The sequence below is a fragment of the Furipterus horrens genome, unplaced genomic scaffold (assembly GCF_987537825.1).
Source record: "Furipterus horrens unplaced genomic scaffold, mFurHor1.1.pri manual_scaffold_4, whole genome shotgun sequence".
Taxonomy (NCBI): Eukaryota; Metazoa; Chordata; class Mammalia; order Chiroptera; family Furipteridae; genus Furipterus; species Furipterus horrens.
In genome coordinates this window covers 311,225-324,051 of record NW_028327174.1, presented here as the reverse complement: position 1 = coordinate 324,051, position 12,827 = coordinate 311,225, and the positions used below count along the sequence as shown (strand labels likewise).

At 65.6% G+C, this 12,827-nt stretch overlaps 1 protein-coding gene across 1 annotated transcript; it reads right to left on the bottom strand.

Moving 5' to 3' along the window:
- Positions 1–895: 895 nt before the first annotated feature.
- On the bottom strand, positions 896–11,602 carry DENND6B (DENN domain containing 6B). Its single transcript, XM_090272212.1, has 19 exons — positions 11,399–11,602; positions 7,598–7,636; positions 7,480–7,522; positions 6,790–6,902; positions 6,273–6,353; positions 5,592–5,697; positions 5,412–5,491; positions 5,266–5,328; positions 4,935–4,990; positions 4,291–4,413; positions 4,109–4,204; positions 3,935–4,029; positions 3,741–3,806; positions 3,426–3,580; positions 3,291–3,344; positions 2,915–3,024; positions 2,696–2,798; positions 2,543–2,617; positions 896–2,463 (listed from the first exon to the last, which is right to left on the bottom strand). The coding sequence occupies exons 1-19, from the start codon at positions 11,558–11,560 to the stop codon at positions 2,341–2,343; spliced, it is 1,743 nt and encodes a 580-aa protein (XP_090128338.1). The 5' UTR covers positions 11,561–11,602; the 3' UTR covers positions 896–2,340.
- Positions 11,603–12,827: the final 1,225 nt, after the last annotated feature.

Genomic DNA, 12,827 nt, shown 5'->3' with positions numbered 1-12,827 from the left:
GCTGGGTGCCTCCGGCGCGCCCCTGGTGACCCACCCCCGACACCAGTGGGCGCGTCGCAGCGCCGGGTAGGTTCGGCCCCCGTTCGGGCACAGGTTCGCGGCAGGCAGCGAGCGTCCCCGTTCACAGGGAAGCCCGGGCCTCGGCGGTCGGGGCCCGCCTGGCCAGAGCAAGGACCTCGGGGCTCCCGCAGTCCTCTCCGAGCTCCCCAACCCTCTGACTGGGAACGGACCAGCCATACCCCGGCCTCTTCTGGGGACGGAGGCTGCCAGGCTTTAGCCCGTTCTTAGGAGCCTCAGCACCCCTAGACTCCTGGAAGGCGCCTGTGAGTCTCCAAACAAACGAACCTGTAGCTCGCGGCTGCCCCTGCCCCTATTGGGCCTCTGAGGACGCACCGGACCCACCAGCGGGGCTTGCCGTGCCGGGAGGTGGTTGGTGAGCCTCCCGGCCCCCAGCTCGCAGCTCTGCACTGGAGCTTGCCCGACTCTGGCCTGGGGCCTCCTGGACTTGAGAAGAGGCGGGGACCCTGCATGCCACCTCCAGGATGAGAGGGGCCAGGCTGTGATGGGCAGCAGGTGGGACCCTGCGAAGATGAGCACCATTCCCCAAACCCTAACCCGCACCCCACACTGGGGCACCCCCGCCCCTCCTTGGGGACTCGCCCTCCACTGAGGCTTGTCCCCTCCTTGCAGACAGTCCGATTCCCTCTGTCCCTCCCTGCCCTCAGCCATCTCCTTCCAGTGTGCTCCACCCCCTCACTCCCCCAGCCACCCAAACAGGCATTTGCCCCCACAGCCACACCAGCCCACCCGGCACCCACCACAGGGCACCCCAACATTACCAGTATCTGACAGGAATGCCAACGTTTTATCAAAAAAGGAAGTCAGAACACAAGCATTGAGGTCACAGGACATTTTAATAACAAGAATGTGGGCAGTCCGCTATCCCAGACCAAAGGAATCTAAATAGAGCGCCGGAAGCTTGGGGGTGAATTGTCCTTCCTGTCCCTGGGGCAGCCGACTGCGTCTCCGCTCCACCCCCGCCCAGCCCCCGAAGTGCCCCTCCCGGACCAGCTGGCTCCTGCCTGTCCGGGCGCTTCTGTCCTCAGGGGGCCGCTGGGGGCAGGTCTGCTTCTTCCGACCCATCTCCCCCTTCTTCTCCCCTTGGCAGCCCCCCTGCTGTGGGGTTCTAGTGAGGGGCCCCAGGGAGTTAGGGTTAGGGGTTAGAAGTTAGGGTTAGGCTTGGAAGAGGCTGAGCAGGGCAGCTGATGGTAGGGCCTCCATCATCCCCTCGGCCCTTCTTGGGGAGGCTGAAGGGCCAGCCAGCCATGAGGAAGGTGCTGGTGCCCTTACAGACCCCCGTGGAGGCCACGCCCTCTCTGGGGAGGCCACCCCTTCAGACCAGACAGCCAGGGACCGGCTGTTTCAAGTGGCATTTGGAACTGTTCTCACTCCAGGGCCTCTGGCTCCTTCCTTCTGCAAAAATGGATTTCCTGCCTCTGCTGTGTTCTGTGGAGTAGGGACAGTGGCAGGCTGTCCTGGGCTGTGGCCAGACACACTGGCACGGGAAGCTGCGACCATCCAGCAGGGAGCCACGGTGCTGGGGAGTGGACCACCTCTGAGCCCTCTGTGCCCAGAAGCTGCTGCGGCTGTGGAGGGCTCAGGCAGGGGGGCAGGTCAGGCAGACGGAACAGAGATGGTGCCAGAGGGGTGCTCCAGGGATGGGACCTGGGACCAGGGACAATGCCCCACCCCGTGGGGGGCAATGGCCGGGCCCCACACTGCCCCCTGGAGTCCTCCCAAGGAACTACGCAGCCAAGTTCCTCACCCTCCCCAGCCACAGGCTCGGTGACTGACTACCCCCAACCCCAGGCCAAAAGGTGGGTGGGCTGTGTGGGGACAGCAGTCTGCATGTCAGCTGCCTCTTTCTGTCCTGAGCTGGGCAGCTTGGTGGGGCTACAGAACACATCAAACGCAAGGTTTGGGGCCCCGCAGGGCTCCGGCAGATGGGTGCCTAGAGGGGCGGCGGCCCCAGGCCCAGAGTAGCAGGGCTCCCAGCCAGCCCCGCCCCCCAGCCTGCAGCCCTGCAGAGGGCAGGTGGGCTCAGGTGGGGGTGAGACTCTGGCCAACATGGGATCTGCCATCGGTCGGGCTAGGCCGCGGTTCCGGATGCCACCTTTACTGCTGCGACACCGTGGTGCTGGGCCAGGGGCCAAGGCCAGGCACAGCAGGGAGCCCGGCTGGGGGAGCTCATGCTTGCTTGCCTCGGGCTGCCCCTCACTGGGCAGGAGAAGCTGAGCCAGCCCTGGGGCCCAGCGGCACAAAGGCCCCCTTGGCCCTGTCCTAGGGAGGGCACAGGATGGCCTGCAGGTCCTTGGGCAGGGAGCCGATGACCGTCTCGATGTACAGCTGGGCCTGCTGCAGCGTCTCCTCCTTCACAGGGAGTTGGTGGCCCTGTGCCCGCACCTGCAGGGCAGTGCCGGTCAGGGGCGGGCAGCCTCCACTTCCACCTGGCCCAGGCTGGGGGGGACAGGAGGCCACTCACCAGCTTCTCCCGAAGCTTCAGGACCAGGTCCACGACCTCTACCTCAGACTTGCCCTTCATCCAGGTCTCAATGTTCTGCCACGAAAAGATGGGGCCGCCCGTCACCAAGGCCCTCTCCCTGCCCCCAGGCCCCCCAGCCCCAGCCCTCCTCACCGCCTCACAGATGGCCTCCAGGTGTAGGGCCTCCAGTTTACGGGCCATCTCTTTGCGCCGCTGCCGGTACCAGCCATCAAAGTGGGGGGACTTGAAAAACCGTCTGTGGGTGATGAGAGGCAGTGGATGTGGGGCTGACTCCGTGTGCCACTGGGCAGGCATGGGCACCTGTACCCACCAGCAGCAGGAGCCGCAGGTCCCCCACTGGTGTCCACCCACCTGTAGAGGCCCAACCAGTCACCCTTGAGGAAGCAGGTGAGCTGGGACCCAGCGTGCTCCAGGCCGCGCAGGAAGTCCTCCTGCTGGAAGGGGCGGATCTGGGGAGGGGTCTGAGACAGGGGCCAGGTGAGCCCTGGTGCCCAGGCAGACACAGCCTCACAGGCCAGTTCCCTCCTCCAGGACACGCCCCCCCCCCAGGTAGACTCCTGGGCCCCACCCTGCCTGGGGGGGGGGGGCTTGAGCCGTTTCTCTGTCCTGTAAGGGACGTCTGCTGGGTGTGGGGACAGCCTTCCCAGACCTCCCCTCCCCTAGAATCAGGACAGGAGCCCGCCCTCCCAGCCTCTGCCCCACTGCTGCCTGGACCTGGACGCCCCACCTTCCAGGGCGTGATGCTCTTCTGCAGGGGCATTAGGCTGGCCATGTAGTGCTCCTGGTGGGGGAGGGGAGTGAGCCTGGGGCCTCAGCCCAAGGGTCTCCGCCCCAGCGCCCCTGCCCGCCCGCCCGGCCTCACCAGGGGGGTGAGGAAGCTCTGCGTGAGCTCCAGAAAGTGCCGCCTCAGCAGCGCGCTCAGCACACCCGCGGGCCTCTTCTTCTGCAGGCCCTTGAGCATCCGCCTGAGCAGGGCCTTGTCCCGGCGGAGGTGCGCAGTGTAGGCGGTGTAGAGTCCTGGTGGGGGCGGGGCGTGGGGCTGTCGGTGGGCCCCGCCCACACTGCCGCAGCCCCGCCCCCGAGGCTCCTCCTGCACACCTGCCCCCACCCCCCAGGATGCAGGGTCCATGCCTGGATCCCGGAGGGGCTCTGGCCAGAGGGTAGGAGGGGCACACACCTGGTTTGGTGTCCAGGGTCTTTAGCCTCGAGGGCTTTTTCAGCTTGACCTGTTTAGGAAGACCCCCTAGGAAACGGTACACTGGTGGTCAGGTCTCCGTGCCCCAGGCTCAGGCCAGAGGCCCCCGCTGGGTGGTCCTGAGCCACCCACTCTACCTCCCCAGGACCCTGGAGCAGAGGCCAGGCCAGCCTCACCTGACAGCTTGGGCTCCCCGATGCGGAGGATGTGGGGCCAGTGCTGGAGTATTTTGATAAAGAAAGGGTTCGTGACCCCCAGGACCACGCTGGGTCTAGAGGAGACAGAAGCAGCAGTGCCAAGCTCAGAAGGCAGCAGGCAGGGGTGAGGGGCAGAGAGAACAGGGCACTTACGGGGCCTGCGTGCGCGTGGTGAACTCCTTGAACTCGCTGTCGTGGATGGTGAAGTAGGGGCGATAGTCACAGCAGAACTTGAGGGGCTGCAGGCAGCTGGTGGGGTGGGCGCAGCAGGCCCGTGAGCTCAGCAGGGCGGGCCCCCGGCCCCCATGACGCCCATCCCGGGGGCCCTGGCCTACCTGGTCAAGGCCAGGACCATCTCGGAGGACACGGCGGGCGAGGGCGCCAGCACCAGCAGGGGCTCCCCGAGGAGCATGAGCTCCCACAGCGTCTGCACGTGGGTCAGCACAGGCTGCAAGCACCTGGGGAGTTCGGGGAGGCTGGCAGGGCGGACGCTCCTCCCCCGGGCACAGGCAAACGCACCGCCCCAGCGAGAACGCGGGCTGGAGGTGCGGAGGGCGCAGGGCGGGCCCAGGCTCTGACCGTCCGTGCCCGCTGGCCTGGCCCTGAGCCCACACTTGAGCCCCTGAGCTGGCAGCCCCGGCTCCCGCGGGGCCCAGCCTGGGCGGGACATCTCCAGAGCCTGGCTCCCCTGACGACTCACCCGGAGAGGGGCAGTTCCGTGCAGTGAGTGCCTCCCAACACAGCCCCGCACCCTGCGCCTGCCTGTGGAACCTTCCTGCCCACTGTGCCCATCTCCTCTGGGTGCAGACACCAGGCACTGGGTTCCTCTTCTGCGCTTTTTCCGTGACAGGCTGGCCCAAGGTTAATTCCCAGTGGATGTCCCCAGTGTGCCCAGCGGCATCCACTCCCCTCCCCTGCCCAGCCCAGACCCGAGCCTCGGGGTCCACTCAGGCAGCGAGCTGCGGCCCACAGGGCTCACCTGAAGAGGTCCAGCTCATGGACACTGGTGAGGACCAGAGGGGCCGGCAGCAGGTTCTGTGAGCAGGGGTGGGTGGCATCAGGCCGAGGGTGAGGCTGCCACGCTACAGACCCCAAGCAGCACCCCTCACCCCAGGAGAGCCCTGGGGAGGACAGCCCTGCCCACACACCTCCCCGTCCCCAACCCCACAGCGTGGGGGGGGGGTGCATCCCCAGCCCTGCACCCAGACGCAAGCCCCTGGCTTTGCCTGGTGTCTGGCCACACCACAGGCCCCAGCAGGTGGGGGGGTTGGTGCAGGTGTAGTGCCACTGGCCCAGGAAGGGGCCCCCACCTCTTGGCTATGCTGCTTCAGAGGACTGGATTCAGGCTTGTCCACCCTGGATGGGATGTGCACCTGGGGACAGAGAGGGCAGCTGCCAGCCAGGAGTGCGCAGCGCCAGTGCTTGGAGCCTTCCCGCGCCAGCTGCCAACCCTCACCTGGAGGACAACGCCCATGACAGGGAGGTCCAGGGTCCGCCCAGGCGTGGGGGCCGGCCACTGGTCCACCTCACTGCACACTGTGGACGCAGGCAGTCGGTGTCAGGGGCTGGCCTGCCAAAGCCCCTGGGCGCTGTGGCCGACACTGAGACCTCTCGGGCCCACCTGGCGGCCACTCACCTGCTTCTAGGCAGGGGGCGAGCTTGTCGAAGTACGCGGGGGCGACGAGGCTCAGCAGCGCCTGGAACAGCCGGACGAAGGGCAGGCGGGACACCAGCACCAGGGACTGCGGGGCCCGTGGGGCCGAGATGTCACCAGCCCCTCCGGAGTCTGCAGGGACCCCTAAGGCCTGGCTCATCTAGAGTCCACCCAGGGCCCAGCTCAGACCCCAGGGCCCCTGACAGGGAGGGAACCCCAGTGGCATTAGCAGGGCTGGAGCCCGGCTTCAGAGGGAGATGACCATGGCCAAGATCTGTGGGACAGTCTTCCAGAGGTCAAACAGCTTTTGCTTTGGTACCGAGTTCAAGGCTGGTGTCCTAGTCCTGAAACTGACCAGGCCCCCTCTAGCCAGCAGGGATGTCAGGGCAGAGACACAAAGGCCACGGGTGCTGCGCTGGGCAGGGAAGGGGCAGCAGAGCCTGCACCTGGAGAGGCTGCAGCCAGAGTCAGGCGCAGGGCACCCCTGCCCCTGCCTGCTGCCCAGGTGGGGTGGCCCACATGGCCCAGGGCGGTGTGCTCACCTGGTGCCAAGGGGCTGCAGGAGGAGCACTCCTGGAGGCTCAGGACCCCTGGCTAAGCCCCTCCCATGGCCGCCGGCCCCTCCTCTCAGCAGTGCCACCCCAGAGGGCCCCCGTGGCTCACCTTCTGGAAGTAGCCTCTTTTCACAGAGCTGTCCTTCACCTGCCTGAAGTACACGTAGCCCAAGTAGTGTGCCGGCTCCCTCTGGAAGAAGTGGTCAGCCAGGCTGCGCCCACTCACCGCGCCCCCTGCCTCCCAGCCCTCCCTGCAGGGGCTGCTCCCCGAGAACACCCCCTCTCCTTGTTGTGGGTCACAGCGTCGTCAGGTCAGGCCTGGGCCACACCCCTAGAGGGAGCCCCTCCGCAGGCACTGTGGGGAGAGCCCAGGGCCTGGAGCCCCCGAGGACGTGCACACGCCTCCGCACACCATGCCGTGCCCTGCTGCACGCACTGTGAGCAGAGAGCACCAGGGTCCCTAGGGAGCCCCCAGGAGAGCTGGCCCACCCCATGGAGGCTGGGGCTGGCCAGGGCCTCTCCTGCCACACAGGGATCAGGCACCCGGAAGGGACCGTCCCCCCAGCCTGGCCCTGGCCTGTGGGCAGAGGAGGCCAGGGCAGGCTGGGGGGGCAACCCACGCTCACCTGCAATGACAGGGGGGCCTCGCTGTCATAGCACCTGCTGTCGGGGGGCCAGGGGCTCCTCTGCCCTCCACACTGACGAATTCGGAAGCTGAACTGCGTGTCCCCGAGGCAGCCTGGGAAGGGAGGCAGCCCCCGCCACTCTGTGTCAGGGCCGGAGCCCCTCCTGCCACAATGCGAGCGTGGGGACAGCAAGGACGGGCAAGGGCCCTGGAAGTCTGGCTTCTGATGGGCTATGGAAGCCCCGGAGAGAAAGCCCCACGAGCTGGGTCTGGTTCTCCCAACAGGAGTCCCTGTGTCCTAGTGCTCGCACCGAAGAACTGGAGGGTGACGTGGGAAGACAGATACGCACAGCAGCCCACTGACCAAGCGCAGGGGCAGTCACGGGACTGCGGGGCGGCGGGCTCAGCCTGCCCAGCACCTGGGACCCCGGAGGCACTGCGCCATCTCCGTGGCCACCGTGGTGGGGTGAGGGGACCAGACGTCGCTGGCCCCTCTTTCCACACAAACAGGGGAACCTGGCTGCCTCTGCAGCATCGGGGGTTCCGGGCGCCTCCATGGAGCAGGGCGGGGGCAGGGCCAGCAGGCCGCCATGGGCCTGGCCTGAGCCACGGGGATTCCTGACAGCCTCCCCTCCCCACCTGCCTCCTCTCACCCCCAGCCCCAGAGCGGTGGAGACTTGGAGTCACCTACCTGAGTGGGAGTCAGGAAAGGACAGGTAGCAGATGCTGCTTTTCTGAAACACATGAACCCCAGTGAGGGCTGGCTGGCTCCCGGTTGACGTCTGCTCCCCCCGAGGGCCGGCACCCACCTCCTTGTCCGTGAGCCGGAAGTCGCTGGGGTACACCAGCTGCGGGGACACAAAGCACTCAGTGACGGCCGGGCAGGTGCGGTGCTGGGCTGCAGGTGTGCCCCTCTGCCCCTCCTATAGCACATCTCCTGGCTCGGACCCCCAGGCTCCTCCTGGCACGAGGCCACCCCAGACACCCCTCACCTGGGCCAGCACGCAGCTCCCTGTCTGCACCCCTTGCCCTAGAGGCCACATGCCCAGACTGGGGAGCTGGTGTGCCCTGGGCTCCAATGCTGCCCTGGCCGGTGCTCGGGTGCCCTGCACACCTCTCCCAGGAAGGGGCTGGGCGAGCAGTCCATGCAGGCCAGGCAGGGGCTAAGGGCCGGCACCACGAGTCCCCCACTCTGCTCGCTGCATCTGCCCGGGTCCTGTGTGCAGGACGAGGCAGGTTTCAGCTGAAGTGGTCTCCTTCCGGGGTGTGCCCCGAGCCCCCAAACAGGGTGAGGCACTGTGCCCTGGAGCTCGCACTGTGGGAACGACGTCACGTCCTGTCTGTGTTTGCTCTGGACCTGCGCCTGAGGTCCTCTCCCACTCCTGTGCTGAGGACAGGCACTGTGCCCAAGGCGCTTGTCCCCCAGCCCCTGGCAGGGAGCAGGCATCCCCAGACATGCACTTGTATAGGGTGACAGCACATCCGTGCGGTATGACAGAACGAGCATCAGGTGGAAACCGCCGGGACATGTCAGCTACAGAGGCACCAAGAAGGGCCCTGAGGGAAGGGGCGACGATCCCAAAGAGGCTCCACGAGTCTGCAGGGCCACAGGACCGCTCAGGACAGGCCCTTGTGTCTGTGGTCAGCAGGGCCCAGCAGAGGCGAGGGCCTGGTGGCCGGCGCAGCTGTGAGGGATCCCCTGCATGGACGTCAGCTGTCGGAATCTGGCCTGATGTCCCTGGGTGGCTTGTAACCGCTGACCAGGCCACCTGGGCCTGCAGGCTCCATGTGGTGCCCAGGGACCCCACAGAGCAGTGATGGAGGACCCACGTCGGGGCTGGTGCAGACTGTCCTGGAAGCAGAGGCTGGAGGTAAGGCTGACCCAGGTGGCCTGTGCCTTGATGAGGGGGGAAACGCGTGGACCCTCGGAGAGGCAGAGAGCGAGGAGCGGTGCTGCACGATGCCCCCCCGCCCAGGAGGGCCCCGTCCTCTCCTCTCAGGCTAGCCCGCACGGGCGCTGCTCCTGTCGCCCAGTGTCCCGGAGGAAGACACAGACCGTCGTGGGCACTGACTGCAGAAGCCAACGTGAGGACCAGCTGCTCTCTATTTGGCCAGATGTTAGAAGGTTTGCAACAGTGTCAAACGATGTCATTCTTCTCGCCAAACTGTATTTTGGAAAATATGGCTGTCTTCATGAAATATTAACATTTATATTAGCACAGGGTATTTGTTTTTTTACGATGGATTAATAAACATGCACAATTTTTGTTTTTAGTATAGTAAGCGTGGATAGTTGTGCCCCCACGAAGAGCTCTGGGGTCCTCAGCAACAGGAAGGCTGTAAAGGGTCCTGAGCCGGCTCAGTGCAGGAGCTGCGGCCTGCAAGGGCATCGGCACCGCAGGGGATGAGGGGCCCTTTAGGACCTCGGGGCTCAGTCCACTCCACGGGCTTCCCAGGTTAGCTGTGAGGCTCGGAGGCGAGTTTCCCAGGGCAGAGGTGGCAGCATCAGGTCCCTCTCTCAGCTGCCCTGCCCGCGGGCCTCGCGGGCCCGTCTGTACGGGGCCCCGCACGTCACTGGGCAGTGGGGGTCCTGGGCCACTCACTGTGTCTCAGGCACAAAGAGAAGCTTCTGGAGGGCACGGTGTTATCTGCTTGGTTCCTCTGTGTCCTTGTGCCCAGTACTGGTACCACAGGGCCTGGCCTGTGGGGAGGGGTTACCTGAAACAGTTCCTTCTCTCCAGTCCAGCTGCCTCCTTCCTATTCTCCAAGATCGGCCACACCTCATTCCCTCCTTGGTGCTGCTTCTATTCATGGAGCGTCTTGAAGGCGGTGGCTGGGTCTTCCGTCCAGGTCCCAGCACCACGCACAAGGCCAGGGCCTTTGTGGTGCTCGGCCAGGCCGAGCTGTGAACGCATGAGTACAGGGCAGGTGCTTCCAGATAGCACGTGGGCTCAACTGAAACGGCCCCTGATCTTCCGCAGGATTTCCAGGGGTGGAAGGCAAGGTGAGGCAAACGTGGGGGCTGTGAGTCACACTGCCTGATGGATCCGCCGCTGGGTCTCTGCGCAGACTTGGTGATTCTGAGGCGCCCTGGGCTCCCAACACCCCTCCCTGAGCTCTGCAGCCTCACCAAGGGCTCAGAAGCCCACACACACAGACCTGTTAAGACCACTTGCTCAGAATTAGCTTTCCAAATTATACATCAGAATGCCTTAAGAAAACTAAAGAGCCTCTTAACTTCTGTTGTGACTTTTTTTAAAAATTATTGATTTTAGAGAAAGGAAGGGAGAGAGGGAGAGACATTGATTCTGTTGTCCCACTTACACATGCACCCATGGGTTGATTACTGCATGTGCCTTCAGTGGGGATTGAACCTGCAGCCTTGGTGTGTAGGAACAATGCTCTAACCCAGGGGTCCCCAAGCCCCGGGCCACAGACCGCCACTGGTCTGCAGCCTGTTAGGACCTGGGCTGCACAGCAGGAATTGAGTGACGGGCAAGTGAGCAAAGCAGTTCCTGGTGCCAAAAAGGTTGGGGACCCCTGCTCTAACCAACTGAGCTGCTCAGCCAGGCCTTTTCTTGCCATTTTATGGAGAATGATCTGGGCAACAGGAAGAATGTGGGCTCTGTGACGCTGGCCAACCGCCTCACCTCTCTGTGCTCAGGCCCCTTCCCCAGGGGGACCGTCCCAGGAATGCACCCCTGCCGGGCACAGTGCCAGGCCCGAGTCCTCATTAAGCGCCAGTCCTTTGCGTCTCAAGGGCTCGAGCTTGCAGCACTGAGCGAGGCCTCAGAGCCACACATCCGTGCCCCGAGCAGCCTGGCCGCGGCCTGCTGCAGTCCAGGGGCGCCGTCTCTGCGGCTCCCGGGAAGTCGCGGCAGTGCGGGGGGCCCGCTCCGCCCTCCCCGGCAGCCGGCAGCTCCCCGGTCTGTGTCGGGCTCTCGGGGCGTAGGGACCATCCTGAAAGCCTGCGGAAGGCCTCCCTTCCCCCCTGGGTCTGCCGCCCCATCCCCAACAGCGGGTGGGAGAGCAAGCAGCTGCCCGTGGGGCGGGGGCCCTGAGCCGGGTGCAGCTGGTGGAGAGCAAGGTGCCCGGTTCGGCCGGAACGGCGCCCGCACGGGCCCGGGTCCGATTCTAAGGGCGCCCAGAGGCGCGGAAGGCTCTGAGGCCGAAAGCCACAAAGGAGGCGGCGGCGGCGGAGGGAGTGATCTGAGATGCCCGTTGCCCGTGGAACTACCGGCCGCGCGCACCGACGGGATGCGGCGTGGGCGCGGGGGCGGGATCCAGGGTGACCTCCGGGGCTCCGGCTGCAGCAGCGCAGGGGCAGGCGCCGCAGCTACCGAGCGGAAGGCAGGAACGAGGCGGATTTTTCTCGACGGAAAGTCAAGGGTTCCGAGTGCAGGGCCCCTCCCTCGCCCACCCCACTGGCAAGCCTGTCCTCGGTCCTTCGGCTGCGGAGCGCCCCTTCCAGGAGCGGCCGGGCGCAGGGTTGGGAGGCGGGGCAGGCCGCCGGCGTGTCTCCCCGACGGCGCCCCTGCCCCACGCGCGGAGGGCTCGCGGCCCCGTCCCGGTCGCCCCCGGCGCCGCCCTCGCCCCGCAGCCGCGCTCACCTCCAGCGCCTGACCCAGCTCCAGATCGAAGGTGACCACGCACACGCACTCCAGCCAGGCCGAGAAGCGCTCCCAGGGCGTCGCCGCAGCCTGCGCCCCGGAGGACCGCACCCCGAGGCGTTCGCGAGCCCGGCGGGGCCCGGGGCCGGACAGCGCGTCCATGGCCGAGACTACCGAGGCCGGCCGCGCGTTGCCGGGGGAACGGCCGGGAGGCGGCGACCTCGGAGCACTTAGGGACCACGCCGTGGAGCAGTCGAGCGGCCGCCGCGGACCAGAGCGGCCCCTGACGGCCGGAGACGTGCAGCGCAACGAAGGGGCGACGAGCCCACCAGCGAGAAGGGCCCGCTCGGGCCAGAGCGGCCCAGAGCCCGGAGGCGGGACTTCCGGCGGGGCTGGGAGGACCCGGGCAGTCACTCAGGCTGGGGGCGGGGCGGCGGCTGCTCGGCTGTATCCGCAAACGGATCTCATGGTTCCCGAGCTCCCGTTCCCCCGGACCCCGGGCCTCTGCCGCCTCTGCTCCCTGGGCCGCCCATAGGCGTGGCCCCACCGGTGTCACCGCCGAGCGAAGAAGGGCGAGTTTGGAGCTGAGACAGTCACGTAACTGACAGGCCACAGGTTTTAGTTGTTTTCCTTTTTTTTAATGAAAGCTGCCGCCCCACACCAGCGGCGGTCGGGCTGTAGGCCGCAGGGACAACCCCCGCTCGTGACCGTGGGACAGTCGGGTGTCCGCCTCACTGGCTCAGGGCCTCCGCGGCCACGAGCGGCGGGAGACGGATGAACGAGGCCCCCCGGCCGCCCGCGGCCTTCCCCTGCAGGGGGTGTGTCCGTCACGCCTACTTGGGCCCACGGACCAGAACTAGTCACGGGGTCCCCCCAACTGCAAGGGAGCCTGGGAAACGCGGGGCTTGGCTCCCTGGGGAGCCGCGGAATCGTTGTCCTTCACAATGACCGTGTGCCACTGAACAAGGATGCCCTCACTTCATAAGTCCCCGAGGCAGAGGAACTGCTACCGGGCACGCAGCGATGAGCAACCAAGCGTTTTCGGAAACTGTATTCTGAAATGTTCCAACATGCAGAAAAGAAACTGGACAGTGGCCGTCCGTGCACCTGCTACCTAGAGTCCACATTAGTAATTAATAGTTTGTTGTATCTATTTCATCCCTTATCTCTACATCTGTCCTATCCATCCGTCAGATCATCGTATTTTTAAATGAACCAATGAACTTCAAAGACGGTTGCGGAGATCAGTGCTCTCACCCTGAACTACCTCTCAGTCTGTGTACCATTAACTGGCATGTTTTTAGTTTTTTGTTTGTTTGTTTTTTTTGAGAGAGAGGGGAAAGGAGGAAGAGAGGGAGAGAAACATCACTGTGTGGTTGCCTCTCACTCGCGTCCCCAACTGGGGACCTGACGTGCAACCTAGTCATGT

Coding starts and splice junctions, on each gene's coding strand:
- DENND6B (XM_090272212.1), bottom strand. CDS start 11,560: ATGGACGCGCTGTCCGGCCCCGGGCCCCGCCGGGCTCGCGAACGCCTC. Junction 7,523..7,597: donor TCCGGCTCACGGACAAGGAG/GTGGGTGCCGGC, acceptor CATGTGTTTCAG/AAAAGCAGCATCTGCTACCT. Junction 4,414..4,934: donor CATGAGCTGGACCTCTTCAG/GTGAGCCCTGTG, acceptor CGAACTCCCCAG/GTGCTTGCAGCCTGTGCTGA.